Source organism: Abramis brama, assembly GCF_963993115.1.
Source record: "Abramis brama genome assembly, chromosome: 13".
In the NCBI taxonomy this organism is placed as follows: domain Eukaryota; kingdom Metazoa; phylum Chordata; class Actinopteri; order Cypriniformes; family Leuciscidae; genus Abramis; species Abramis brama.
The window spans coordinates 9,727,326-9,743,260 of NC_139975.1; the positions used below are offsets into that span (position 1 = coordinate 9,727,326).

The window sequence follows — 15,935 nt, forward strand, 5'->3', positions numbered from 1 at the left end:
GTGTAATAGAGTAAATTGTCATTTTGACCCACAAATCTCCCTCCTTACCAACATTCTCTGCAAACAGATGTTATTTGCGGGCAAATTTTTGAGGCAATAAATTAGATTTTTAGGGTTCTGCTACCTAGCTCTGGCTGCGCAAGCACCAGTATAAAGTGAAATAAGCACAGCACGTTGTAGAGTAGCTTCATTACTTAAGGCGAGAGTCGTTTTAATTAAATGTTACCAAAGAGTTTCACTTATTTGTTTAGTGGGGCTGCTTGGAGTTACTCTACCTTATTGTAATGTGCGAGAATTGGCTGTGCCAGGAATGGGAAAACCAGAACCCAAGTGAAGTGTAAATGTGAACAGAGCTCAGCGTAGTCACAGAAAACACCCCACTGACTACAGGAGTACCACAGTCGCTCTCTCTCCCTCCCTTAAGCACCATACTGGGAATCTCTCGAGCAGCAGGGTGCCATTAGCAAACACACTAGTCAAGCATTAAAAAAACATGCAGATATTCCAACAGTTTGAACAAATAGCACTTCATTATGTGCAATAGTGTTTAGTGGCTAAAATCTCATCCGACTAGATTCCACAGTACCTGGGGCAAGGGGGTCTCCAATGGCCAAGCGAGAATCTAAAGCACACCTAATACGGTCACCATGATACACACTCAGCTTGACATTAATCATCTGATGGAAATATGTGACCCGTGCTGGCAAATGAGTCAGAATGAGCACATTTTCAAAAATGTTGGAATCAGACAAAAAAATTAAGACGGAGTCAGCAGTCAATTTTGAGAAAAATCTAGTTAAAGTTCTGTGAAAGAATCTTCATGATTTTTTCTGCATGGATGTGTGGACAGATTAATAGTGATCAACAGCTACAGTAGCAAAGTTCATTTTAATAGTTCATTTTAATTAGTTTCATTGTGTCCATGCCCAACCATTGTTCACGTTTTGCTACATTAATGTCTACAATCATCTTGTTTTGGTGGTGGCACATTATCACTGATGTAAATTAATAAGTTGAGCAAAATGTTCTATATCATTTGCTCCGACAAGATTCACAAACAAAGGTGATGAAGTCACTGAAGTCACTGAAACAAAGCCATAAAACCAATACAGAATATTTGTTCACAAGACTTAGAACTATCTTGTAGCCTATAATTTTTTGTTCAAAATGTGAAAACATATAATATAACTTGACGTTTTTGGAAATCCCTAATACAGCTATCGCTGTAGCTGAATTAAAAGATGGAAACGCTTTGACTTATTCAATATGAAGACAATAAACAGACGACTCCGACAATATATGGTTTATCTGTTTATCAATATATGGTTTATCTGTTCTTCAAGCCATCTTGGGTATTTTCATAAGAATAAAGTATATTTATAATGCAATGCTAATCGACACAGCATTAATTACAGTATAGAAAACTTCAAAATAATATACTGTCTGCCTCATTCTGTAATAAGAAACCTTAGACCAGTTTCCACTTTTTATTAAGCTCAAGCTAATGAGTGTGTTATGACAAAGGCATTTTAACAGCATCTCTGATTTAAGAAAGTCTAACACTAACTAGCTTGACCTGCAACAATCAAAATGTCAATCAATAACTGCAGCTCTGCATAATTTTAAAGTCATTTTCATTCAAGTACAGATCCCTCTTCCTGAAGTATTTTTTTTTAACAGCAACATCCTATCAGTGCAGCTGGTATTTCACCGTTCTGTGGCACCACTGTCTCAATGGAGAGGTGAGTTTGTACACGTACAGCAGACCGGATGCACAGACCGGTGTTGCAAAAGCTCAAAATGAGGAACTGAAGAACAACTTCACTGATGTGTTGTTCAACTCAATATGTCTATCATAATCACACGATCAGTTTCGCTTCCATCTTTAGACACTGTAATGATCAGATTCTGCGGTAACCCCTTCAAAATATTGACTGCAAATGGGGTCAAATCTGAAATATGAAATAGATCTTCACGATTCTGGATAAATTGAGAATCAAGTTTTTTCTTTTTTTCCTTTCAAAGAGAGACCTCACGATTCTTGCACGATTCTGAAAAGACATCTAAACAAAATAAAATGTAATTTACTTGAGGTTCTGACAAAATGTTAATTGCTGCAGTGCATTTACCTAAACCTAAAAGTCACCACCTAGTGGTGTAACGATGTTAAGCGATACAATCGCTATTTGAAGCGGCAAGTTACTTTCAGAAGGTGATTTGCACCATTTAGATCAATTGCGTAGACATCAGTGTTTATATCTGAAGTATAAACTTATCCCAGTACTTCTGTGATAATCTGAATTCTTTCACACCTAGATAGCCTAACTGCTTTCTCTGGGTCAGCGGCAGTGCCAAAACAGATTTGAATGTTCCTTTGTGATTTTGTCAAAGGTTTACTAGACATGGCCGAAACGTTGTCATTTAGGAATGAGATTTTGTATACGCTTGAATCGCGATATTTTAACGATTAATCGTACAGCTCCACTATGAACAGTGTCGAGTTAAAAGCAGTTTTAAAATACCGCTTTTCAATTTTGTGGAACTCTGTTTAGTTTTTCTAATTTTACTTATTTGGTGTGAACTTCCCTTATAACATTTAACAATATATTCATTTTGCATTGAATTGCATTGGTAGTTTAGTTCCTGCAATATCTCTGTGTTCCTTGAGCAGCCAGAAACCTTTGAGAACAAGGCCTTGAGGCAATAAAACTAAGCCGGTTCTATTTTTATCCCTCTTCAGGAATGATGCATTTCACGGTATAAAAACTGAACCGCCACTGTGTTTCTGCGACCAAGAACTCACACTCAGAGCCAAGCTGCAAGCTGAGAAGTTCAAAGTCAATATAAGTGGCTTTCAGAATGGGGGGAAAAAAGGAAATTAACAAAAAGGTAAAGGTGGAGTACTCTTGTGATGTATGAAGGTTGCCAGGAGGGTCTCCACAACCAGCACTCACTACAACGTAAAGGCCTATACAAAAGAAATTATTTGAATGAATGGTGGTGTCTGAGAACACTATTGAGAGCGAGAGAAAGAGACCGAGAGATGAGGCGATATGTAGCTGGCAGTTTTTACAGCCCCCGGAGAGTGTCGACTTCATGCCTTCTGCAGGAGTAAAAAGATTGTGAGGGGAGGGAAATGTTGGCTGCAGTTCCATCCCTGTCGTATCCATGGATGCTTCATTGTACGGCAAATTAAGCTGTAATCCCTACAGCAAGGTCCCACTTTATATTAAGTGGCTTTAAGTACTGTACTTGCATCAAAAATAAGTATAATGTACTTATTGTGTTCAGGTTGTATTGTAAAACACTTGTGCTGCTATTGAGGTGTGATACGGGTAAGGTTAGGGACAGGTGTGGTGATATGGGTGGGTTTAAGGGTGGGTTAAGGTGTAAGGGAAGGGTCAACAGTGTAATTACAAATCAGTCTTTAATGACACAGTATAATTTTTCTGTTATAATAATTCAAAATATCATACAAGTACTGTAGTAAATTACATTTTGTTTTGTGTGTGTATGCGTGTGCGCTTTACAGGTTATCATTTGTATTAAAGTTAATAATGCAACATTTTAATAATTGTATAAATTTATTACAAATTAAACACATAGCTTTATAAAATGTTTAATCAAATCTGTGGGACACTCCTTGGACTCTCTTCAAGAACTGAAAAACTTGAAGTACATTCCTTCATTTCCAGCCATTTAATTTTTTTTTATTATGCTCAGCATAAAAGTTTGGGGTTATTATTTAACCATATTGAAGGACAAGAGTGCAGAGTTAAGAGGTTAAATAAATAAATAAATTCCCCTCTTCAACCATCTCTGGCTGCGAGGCAAGCCTTCAGTGCCGGTCAAAAATATATTAGACCGTCCTTAGTGATGAAAGCCAATCAGCAAACAGAGGAATTCCCATATATGGCACATCGTTTTCAACCCACTGTTCCTTTTGTAACAGAAGGCAGCTACATGAATGCAGGAAAAATCCCTAATGCACAAGAATACATTTCCTTGCCAACAGATTGGATACTAACCAGGAGTGAGATGCTCCAGCTATTCCAGACAATGCTTTCCTTTTTTTTCCCCCACAACCTACATTTTTCAAAACCCCTCTACCACACAAAGCAGAGAACACAAGGTCAAGCATCAGCTGACCCTCAACACAGCTGGAATATGTGTGTAATTTGCTTTATACTAAATAACCCATGAAAAGCTGTTTATTACAGTCGTCTCACCAGTAACGGATGTTTTAGATTCGATTTTTGGCAGCAAAACCAATTAAAGACACCAATGTTCAATAGTTACATTTATAATAATTTGTTTTAATAATAATTTTGATTTTCAAATATCCAATAATTCACATTTTTAAGATTATTATTAATAAACAACAGCTTGCATTTAACATTTGCAAGGGCAAAAGCAGACCTTGCCTCTGCATAAGTGAGGAAAGTACACAAACATTTGTAAATGCCTCTTCAAATGGAATTATCAAAATGAGCCCATGTTTTGTTCATGTAATCTGTGTTCGGATTAAGGTTGGGATCCATATGGTGCAACCACTGACTGGTGTCAAATCAAGGCAACAAAAAACAATGTGAGAGGGGAAGGAGGGAGAAAAGAGGCAGAGAAGAATACGAATGTGACTTTTGGAGATGTGTTGTGCTTTGACTATCTTTAGCCCCCGGTGAGACTGAGGCTTTTTACTCAATACCCCTCCTTTTCCCTTCACTTTGATTTCCTTCACCAGTCCTTCCCCTGTATGAGCGTGTCACACGAGGGCCGGGCCTGCCCCCTGTGGGGAGAGGTCAGTCTGAAATGTTGGTAGATGACGTGTTACCAGAGGGACTAAGATGAACAGATTTAAAAAACTAATGAGGATAGCTAACATTTTTGTCAGCTTGTCGTTGGCCCTGCCAATGTGAGCATGAGATATAAAACCCCCAGTGATTCTGCATGAAAAACATCTATCCGGAAAATAAATGCCTCAAGAGACACGGCCTATTTATCGGTCATGAATACGGTCACCGCAAACAGACACAACAATGCAGATTTCTCAAAGTCCATCAATAAGACACCGGATATCCAGCTGTTTCGCATTTCCCCCACCGAGGCAGCACTTAACCTTGGGCTCTGAGGAGTTTCACTCTTTGGCTGAACTTAAAATGTGATTCACAGTTGTGACTGCCCATACAAATGCAGTGATTCCTCGGTTGCGGCATGGTAAACCCAGCAGCCTTGCTGCATTTGTCCCATGGTATAAAAATATGTTTGTTGACTCCTGTCTGACACTTCACACAAAAATATGAAGCATAAAAGATAAAAGGGCTGTGAGACAACTCGCTCGGATCAAGGAGCCATGACAGAGACTTCTGTCGCATTCCCGCATAAATAGTGATGGCACTGGCTATCGATTAAAATTTATTCTGTTTTTACATCAGCTTGCATGTTGAAATCAGAATGGAAAGTTTCTCTCCTTCAAGAGTGTACTAACTACTTATGGAAGTGACAGCTTCAATTTCTTCTGCTTCGAGGGTTGCATAAGCCACTTTTAATTAGCCATTTGGAAAGCTGTATATTCTCAAAATCATCTAGTATCTAGTATAATTTGGGCATTTTAGGCTCATGTTGAAGGGCGCAACTTGTCAAGGGGGTAAATGACAAACATCCTACAAATATCTAATGATCTAACATATAAGACTAAATATTTAAAAAAAAACTTCTATTGCACAAAACTATCATAGTCCTCACAAGATTTACAGATTAGGCATAATAATGGGAAAGTTGCTCACAGCAAGCGATTTGAAGTCTGACAGTAATTGTCTAGAAATCTGTTGAAGGCAGCAAATGTGTTACAAAAGCGATGCTTTGATGGGGATGATTTTAGAGATGCAACTTCTCTGCAGCACGTTCAAGCATGCTGTCAGCATACTAAAACCCTCTCAGAGAAGAGTCTCTTAAATCGTCCCCTTTCAAGCACAGCATCCTAAAATATGAAAGCCAAAAAAAATAATTCTGATAAACTCAGTGGTCGACCAGCCTAATTGGTTAGGCTGTCTATTCAGACTCATCTCTAATTTTAATCTAGTCTGGCAGAACACCTCACTCACACTTAGTTTCATGTAAGTTACAAATACTACAGTCTAAAGTCAAATACTAAGTCAAATCCCCAAAGTTTTTACATCGTGCGCCAAAATTCAACTTTGGGTCAGGACTGGGATTTGCATTTCAACATAGACACCTCTTCTAATTAGGCCACGATAAATCCCCCAAAGGCTTATCTGAGGGATTAAAAAAAAAAAAAAACTACAAAAATGTCAAAAACCATCTTAACCAAAGACAACAGACCTACAAATCATGGTTCATGTGTGCTCTCTTCCAGATGCCATGTTGAACAAAAGAACAGCTAGTCTGGATGAGTACAAATAATGTTCCATTGTTTGTTTTGAAAATATTCCAGAATTTAAAATCCGCAATAGATGAGGGACAGTAATTGGCACTTTATAGAGCAGAAAACAGGTGCCTACCTCAATCAGTTTGTTGGCGTGCTCACGGAAAACTTGGGCATATTCCTTCACCTCCTTTTCATTACCATTCTTGGCAGCCTCGATCAATACCAGCAGTGGAACATTGGTCTCCAGAAAAGAGTCTGACACGTGGTCCATCACAGCCTTTCGCAGCTGAAATTATGAATACACAAACACACAAATCCTTAGCTAGAATATGACCATTCAGAGCACCTGGGTTTGGTTTATTAATTTTTAATATGCAATGTAAACAACATGCATCTAAAGAGGGACAGTCATGATACATTATGGAGAATGCAGATTCTGAGCACTGCTTCACGGTGAACAGACCTGTCTGCGTAGGTCACGGGTCTTCTTAGTCATCCTGTCGATGGCCACGTTGAGGGCATCACTCTTCTCTTTATGTCCAGCCTGTGATAAAAACAAACAAGAGAAAATATACTTAGAGAGCCTCATTTAAACTTGTTATAGTCAGGCTCGCTGGGGGGAAAACACAATAGGTGGGAGTTTGAGCTGAGAACTGAAAGGACAAGACAAACTTGATATGATATGATGGATAACATACATTTTCCAGAGAGTTAGAAAAAAAGTAAAACAGCACGAGTCATTTGAATGGTTATTACACCCTGTGGCAAACATTTCATTCTTGAAAACTTTGTAGGGGTTTTGGTTCCTTTACCCCCCTTTGGCGATTGTTCCGTATGACTAACATGACTTGAGTTACTGTCAGGAGGAACCCGCCAACGTTCTTTCACAGATACATTTTTCATCTAAAAAAATCCAGAGATTTGCCTGTCTCTTTCTTGAGCTGGGCTTAAGTAGTCTGTGAAATAATTCATGACACAAATAGCTCTCTTGCAGTGCAAGTACAAAAAAAAGAAACGAGGGGAAGGCACACTTAAAGATTAGTTAAAATGCGACAGATGCTTTTGAACTGGTGTCCGATTATTCCAGCCCCAAACATCAAGGATTAAAATGTAAGCAAGGCACTTACATCTTCAAATAAAACCCATTATGTGATGGGACAGACAGCCTTTAACAATACACAAAGTTCAGCGGAAGGTAAGCAGGATGAGTAAACCTGATCAAGTAGAGTTCACAAGTTAGCCAACACAATGATAGGCAATTGATGTCGGAGATAAATCTGAGCAATTTCCACACTTTAGAAGGCGTTCTCTTCTCCAGCGCTCCCAGTCAAGTCGGCTAGTATGGGAGAGCGGATCTCACTCACATGCCCCAGACAAATTGCTCATGTGCAGTGGGTAGGTAAATCTCCAGCACAGGGAAAAGCCTGGGGGAAGGCCGTCACAGGGGCACAAGCAGCAAAAGCATAACAGTCAATGAAATATGGCAGTGTCACTGGCAGTTCAGCCCCCATTTACCCTCACCTCATTGGGTGGTACACGGTAGGAGGCAAGTGAACGCCATTGGACTTAATCCCCTCCTGATTTTGTGCAGTCAGATAAAAGCACTTCAGAACAACGTAGACTGTAGCCTGTAATGGTGAGGGACTGTCAATTCAAAATCTCTAACCTGCAGGTGAGTTGGTAATGGAGTAGAACAAAAATTTCCTACATTAGTGTGTATAGTACTTTCACCCACAGCATAACTAAGAAAACTCAACGGATATTAGCTATATGATCGCATGTTTCCGCCCAAAAGATGAAATGACTGATCGCTCAATATTGATTTTTCTTTGAGCAGCACCACTTAATTGGGCAGTCATTTGATTCCTCACACTAGTTTACATGGTGTTTTCACATATAGTTGATGATGGTCAGGTAGAGCCGTGCTTGCAGCATGAACAAATCTCCCCACAGATTGGTGAAAAAGAAAAAGAAAAGATTTAAAAAAAAACGTCCTCCTCAGCAGATACATCCCTTAAGGGCAGATTACACACCAGCAGGGAAAGAATCTGTAAAAAAGTCATATGAACTATGGAGAAAAAACGACAAACAAATAAATCATACGCAAAAAAAAAATTCTCCAGGTCATTTTAGAAAGTGACCACCCCAAAAAAAGAAACACAGATGTTCAAATTAAGCACAGTAGGTAAAATGGCACGAAAGCTATTTTAGCTCGACCTATTCTCACCGTGTGCACTGGAGAAACAAAAAATAACTGGGGATGTTCCAAACTACACAGTTGCAAAATTAACTAGTCAGTGGCTTATCTGAATGAAGAAAGCTTTGTATAAATGGGCTGGTTTAGTCACATTCACTAGATATCTATGGCATTAAGAAACTTTCTAGCTTAAAATGAGGTCCTGAATACAACACTCATAACAGTAAGATTCTGAGAAAACAAACTTATGCAATGTGTAATGCAAAAACTCCAACTACAACAGACCAACAATTACACATAACAGGAATTATTTTTCACAGCAGGCGATTTGACATCCGGCAATAATTGTCTTGAAATGTATTGAAAGCGGAATGTGTTACAAAAGCAGTGCACTGATGGCTGTGTCGGCGTCATTTTAAAGGGTAAAGGAGACATGTTTACAAAATGTCTGGGCAATGTCTTGAGTTTGTCAGCAAACAACAGTTGAGTTTATATAATGAAACATACATACATACATACATACATACATACATACATACTAGGGCTGGGTAAAAAAATATCGATTTCTCGATTTTAATCGATTCTCATTTTTACGAAACGATATCGATTCTTAAATCCCAAGAATCGATTAGTCATCCTGTTTTCAGTTGATGAATGAATGGAATATTGTTGCGCGCATCCCATCCAATAAATCACAATAATCTTTGTGCTTTGTTATTATTGATATGAAACAAAGTCTCAGATTTCAAATTACGTCCATTTTCTTACGAAATTCAAAAACATAATTACCGTTTTGGCGCTGTGGCGTGAGATCGCTCTGGCGCAGCTCAGTTCAAGAGAAGCAGCAGCGCGGAGCGCACATTCCTTCTCTTCCGCCTTAACACCAGTTACAGCGCGAAATAAACATGAATGAGCATCTGAAAATGTGTTGAAAGGTAGAGTACAACTTATCGAAGTCCGTATCATGTCACATGGAATCGCTCAATCAGTGTTTCAACCGTGGAAAGACGTTAGTAAACAATGTCATGTAACGTCACATTTACCTCAGAAAAAAATATCCAGTGACCATAAACTCGTTAGTCTGCTAGAAAAATTAACTCTAGAGAGGAGCATTTTGTTAAATATATGCACCATATTACATATTCATTATAATTTTTTATGTTCTTCAATATTTAATGCATGTTTGAATAAATCTGGAAAGTTTTTTATGACAGCCACCATTTAAATTTTTATATAATTTCATATAACTTTATTATTATAAAAATAAATAAAAGTGTATTTTAAGTGTTTGTATACAAATCAGTTAATTTTTACCTTCAATATTATAGTAGGCTAATGAAGCCTATAGGCTACAACCGACTCCCATAGTTTACAATAATAGTTAAGAGATTTGTTTTCCTTGAGAAAATTTGCAATGTATTGTACCTGATATCCAAAATAATCGATATTGAATCGAAATTGAATCGAATTGTAAGCTTGTGAATCGAAATCGAATCGAATTGTGAAATTTGTGTCAATACCCAGCCCTAATACATACATACATACATACATATACATTAGGGGTGTAACAATACCCTCCTCATGTCACTATTCGATACATAATCACAATATATGAAAATATATTGTTACACCCCTAATATACACACACAGTACTGGTCAAAAGCTTTTTTTTTCAGGATTCTTTGAATAGAAAGTTCAAAAGAACAGCATTTATTATAAATTGAACTGTTGTAATATGTATTAATTTCATAAACGTATTTAATGTGCCTTTGCTAAATAAAAGTATTTAACCCTTGGGCTGCATTATATATTTGACACCGTTGAGTGCGTTAAGGGACAAAAATGTCCACTCTAAACACTGCCATAAAACTATTATATATTATTATTTTTTTCCACTTTGACTGAGTTCAATATTTTAACCAGCATCAGTCCTCATCATACATACCACATATTTATTTAATTTCAGGATTTTAACCCTTTAAATTCCAGTTTTGGTGACGGTACCCTCAATTTTATAAGAGGAAAAAACACAAAAATCTAATTATTTTCCATATAGTAAAGGCAAATTGAAAATCTTGGCTTTGGATTATCACAGTCTTGAATATGTAAAAGATTAGCAGCAAAAAAAATTTTGGTGCATTTTTATTTTTTGTGCTACGTCAGATTAAAATGAAAAAAACCCATTCAGTGCATTAAGGACAAAATTGTCCCCATTGAAACCCATTAAAATATCCATTTTTGAACCCACTGTCATAATATTCTAAAATCATAATTTTTATTCAAATACCCTGTCATCACCAAGCCTTGGGGTAAAATATTTACTTTTTACTGTATTCAACCAGTTGGTACCAATTTTCATACATCTGACATATCACAAACATCATGCAGTATTGCAAACATTCTCCTGATTTCTACTAGGTGACTATAACCTGTGTCTGTCTCCCTACACATCAAAATCTCTAGAAAGAAAGCAAAACTACAAGATCACCATGAACATGAACTTTTATTTTTATCATCTTGTCGAGTGTGAAATGGCCGCACCAAAGGCACAGCTTTATAACTTTTGCATCAACCGCACTTGTATAAACACCGATTTCTCACTTAGACTATTGCAAAACAAAGGTAGACTTTGTTTTGGATCCCTCGCAGATAGATCTTTGTGTTGCCGCAAGATGAAAGTTGTTATGTCTAAGGACTGACTGCATGGCTGTGCTTGTGCCTACGTTGTCCTATGTGAGAAATTATTAGTTACCTTTGAAACATAGACTGCTAAAAAACGAAGCCGTGTCAAAGGTTCATGTCTGTGCGTAAATTACGCATGAATCAAACCGAAAGAAAACAATGCCGTGAGAAGCGCTTTCTCTCTCTCGTGCGCGCGCGCTCACACACACACACACTCACACACACACACACACAGAGAGAGAGAGAGAGAGAGAGTAAAACATGACTTTCAGGATATTATGATTTTTGTCACTCGCCTAAACACCATGCATTACGGCCCTACACACACACACAATTTTTGTCAACGCAGACACACATCGCTCTCAGACATCCACACATACTCGGAAACATAATTTTTAGATCTTTGAACCATTCAAATCCTTCATGCACAGTCAAGTGCCCCTACAGTGGAAACCAGGAAAATAGCGTGCATTTCCCCCTATAGGGAATACACATGTAGTGACGTCATCTGGTAAAATACACTATATAATGCAAATATAATGCCTTTGCTTCAAAATGAAAGAATGTTTCAACATAAATCATGATTTATGTATTAATGACGGCCCCGGCTTTAAACAACGTTTTAATGGGTGTCAATGGGACATTTTTGTCCCTTATGGTACTGAATGGTGCTATTTGTTCTACACCGTATGTGTTATACATATTTTAATTTTTTTTTTCAAAATTTGTAAATTTATGCAAAAAGTCACAACTTTGCCAAATTACATACCATTGGCATTAAAACAGCCAAAATGGTCAAAGAAATAAAAATGAAAAGGACAAAAATGTCCCTAATGCAGCCTAAGGGTTAATTCGATATTAGCTAATAAGAAATTATCTTAGAATGATTTCTAAAAAAAAAAAAAAAAAAAAAAAAAATCACATGACACTGAACTTGACATCACAGGAATAAATTACATTTAAAAATATATTACAACAGAGACCAGTTCATTTAAATTGAAATAATATTTCACAGTATTACTGTTTTTACTGTATTTATCAAATAAATGCAGCCTTGGTGAGATTAAGAGACTACTTTCAAAAACATAAAAAAAACGTAATGTTTCCAAACTTGACCGGTTGCGTGTGCGCGCGCGCATATTATTTATATATATTTATATATTTATTTATATATTTATTTATTTATATATATATATATATATATATATATATATATATATATATATATATATATATATATATATATATTTATTTATTTATATATATATATTTATTTATATATATATATATATATATATATATATATATATATATATATATATATATATATATATATATATATATATATACATACATATACATATACATATATATATATATATATATACATATATATATACATACACATACAGTGAGGAAAATAAGTATTTGAACACCCTGCTATTTTGCAAGTTCTCCCACTTGGAAATCATGGAAGGGTCTGAAATTGTCATCGTAGGTGCATGTCCACTCTGAGAGACATAATCTAAAAAAAAAAATCCAGAAATCACAATGTATGATTTTTTAACTATTTATTTGTATGATACAGCTGCAAATAAGTATTTGAACACCTGAGAAAATCAATGTTAATATTTGGTACAGTAGCCTTTGTTTGCAATTACAGAGGTCAAACGTTTCCTGTAGTTTTTCACCAGGTTTGGACACACTGCAGGAGGGATTTTGGCCCACTCCTCCACACAGATCTTCTCTAGATCAGTCAGGTTTCTGGGCTGTCGCTGAGAAACACGGAGTTTGAGCTCCCTCCAAAGAGTCTCTATTGGGTTTAGGTCTGGAGACTGGCTAGGCCACGCCAGAACCTTGATATGCTTCTTACAGAGCCACTCCTTGGTTATCCTGGCTGTGTGCTTCGGGTCATTGTCATGTCGGAAGACCCAGCCTCGACCCATCTTCAATGCTCTAACTGAGGGAAGGAGGTTGTTCCCCAAAATCTCGCAATACATGGCCCCGGTCATCCTCTCCTTAATACAGTGCAGTCGCCCTGTCCCATGTGCAGAAAAACACCCCCAAAGCATGATGCTACCACCCCCATGCTTCACAGTAGGGATGGTGTTCTTGGGATGGTACTCATCATTCTTCTTCCTCCAAACACGTTTAGTGGAATTATGACCAAAAAGTTCTATTTTGGTCTCATCTGACCACATGACTTTCTCCCATGACTCCTCTGGATCATCCAAATGGTCATTGGCAAACTTAAGACGGGCCTTGACATGTGCTGGTTTAAGCAGGGGAACCTTCCGTGCCATGCATGATTTCAAACCATGACGTCTTAGTGTATTACCAACAGTAACCTTGGAAACGGTGGTCCCAGCTCTTTTCAGGTCATTGACCAGCTCCTCCCCGTGTAGTTCGGGGCTGATTTCTCACCTTTCTTAGGATCATTGAGACCCCACGAGGTGAGATCTTGCATGGAGCCCCAGTCCGAGGGAGATTGACAGTCATGTTTAGCTTCTTCCATTTTCTAATGATTGCTCCAACAGTGGACCTTTTTTCACCAAGCTGCTTGGCAATTTCCCCGTAGCCCTTTCCAGCCTTGTGGAGGTGTACAATTTTGTCTCTAGTGTCTTTGGACAGCTCTTTGGTCTTGGCCATGTTAGTAGTTGGATTCTTACTGATTGTATGGGGTGGACAGGTGTCTTTATGCAGCTAACGACCTCAAACAGGTGCATCTAATTTAGGATAATAAATGGAGTGGAGGTGGACATTTTAAAGGCAGACTAACAGGTCTTTGAGGGTCAGAATTCTAGCTGATAGACAGGTGTTCAAATACTTATTTGCAGCTGTATCATACAAATAAACAGTTAAAAAATCATATATTGTGATTTCTGGATTTTTTTTTTAGATTATGTCTCTCACAGTGGACATGCACCTACCATGACAATTTCAGACCCCTCCATGATTTCTAAGTGGGAGAACTTGCAAAATAGCAGGTTGTTCAAATACTTATTTTCCTCACTGTATATATATATATATATATATATATATATATATATATATATATATATATATGTGTGTTAGGGCTGTCAACGTTAATGCATGCAATACATTTTTTCCAGTTTAACGAGTTAAAAATATTTAACAATTAACGCAGCATCCATTTTCCTGTCATCCATTAGGCTAGTGTTACATTATATGATCACGCTCTTCTTCATGCAAATGCTGTTAAACCATTCAAGAGCAACAAGACAAGAGGCCGCGCGCCAGAATAGTTCCCTTTAGCACTTGAATGAACAACAACACAATTATGACAAAATGTCCGTTTTGTCGAGTATATCCTCATAAGAGCAGTCTTAAATTAGTTAAAGTCTTGAATGAACAAAGAGTTGAGAGAAAATGAGGCGCGTGTGAGATCTGCGTCTCTGTCAGCAGCTGCTGGTCTTAAAGTGACAGCAGCCATTAATTCTGTCTGTCAGTAAAGTTAATCAAAGAACAAAGGTAACAGAAAATTACTCACTGCTCTATATGTCTATAGTCTATATTTATTTTATAATTTATGCAGTTCAGACTGTTTGATAACTATTCAATTTCTGTAGGCTATATGTCCTACCTGTTAGACAGGTAGGAAGAGCACAGGTAAATATGACATTTACGATGGGTTTATGTGAGGATTGTTTAAGTAAATGTTAAAAAATGTATAGCTTTCAATTACACTATAATGTTGAATGGCTATAATTAATGTTTAAAATTTGGGGGGGGGATAAATAATTAAAATGTATTAATATCAGTGACACTGACCTTCATTCATAAAAAGATGCCATTAAACAAGTAGGCCTATTTATTATACAAGTATCTAAATTCAAAAATTTAGGAGCACAGTCAAGAATTTAGGAGCACCTTGTGATCAATGACAGAAATGAACCTTCCCATTATGAGGCGATATTTGACTCTTTAAAATGACTTGCCGTGGCTTTTTTTTTTACCTTTGTAAGGGTATTTTTTTATAACCTTATTAATGTGTCATCTTTTGTCAAATTCATACATTTAGATTTATAAATTGAGTTAGAATAATAAAGCATAATCAGGAAGAATAAGTTACCAATCAAATGAAATCAGAGGTGGAATAGAAGAACAAAAACATTTTAGGCATATTTACAGACTGTTTAATGAGGCTCAGAAGTGGCATGAATACATTAAATTAATGATAATGTTATTATATGAATGTTTTAAATAGGTTTTGTATATAAAAATATTAAATGGTTTAAATAACTGAAATGATACTTTAAAAATGAAACTAAAACCACCAGTAGGGGGCGGCAAGTCATTGTCTTTGTCACGGAATCATTCATTCAATCGATTCGTTCAAACAGCGGATTCATTCAGGAACAAAGCAAGCAACTGTCTTTATGAATGCGCCATTGAATCATTGACTCACTAGATTAGTTTGAAAACGCAGATTCATTCATAAACTAAACACTTGTGTTTGCTCTGAGATGCGTGATTTTGTTTGGAACTATTTTCGTTGATGAAATGGAGCAAAATCTGACAATACTGTTGCTAAAATGCAAGTCATCTAATATTAACTTCATGTTCATTGAATTGTTGTATAAAATTAATATTACATTTGCAAACTGCCTTTTTAATCATTAAAAAGCTGTCACAATCTTCATTGCGATC

General features: G+C 36.9%; 1 protein-coding gene across 1 annotated transcript in view; it reads right to left on the reverse strand.

The window, feature by feature from the left end:
• The window catches only part of ctnna1 (catenin (cadherin-associated protein), alpha 1), a 117,921-nt gene that overhangs the window by 41,536 nt on the left and 60,450 nt on the right, over positions 1 to 15,935 (reverse strand). Inside the window, exons 8-9 of the mRNA XM_084132286.1 lie at positions 6,849 to 6,929; positions 6,519 to 6,671 (exon numbers count right to left, since the gene is read on the reverse strand). Coding sequence (XP_083988412.1) covers positions 6,519 to 6,671; positions 6,849 to 6,929 — 234 coding nt within the window. The remainder of the gene's footprint in view (positions 1 to 6,518; positions 6,672 to 6,848; positions 6,930 to 15,935) is intronic.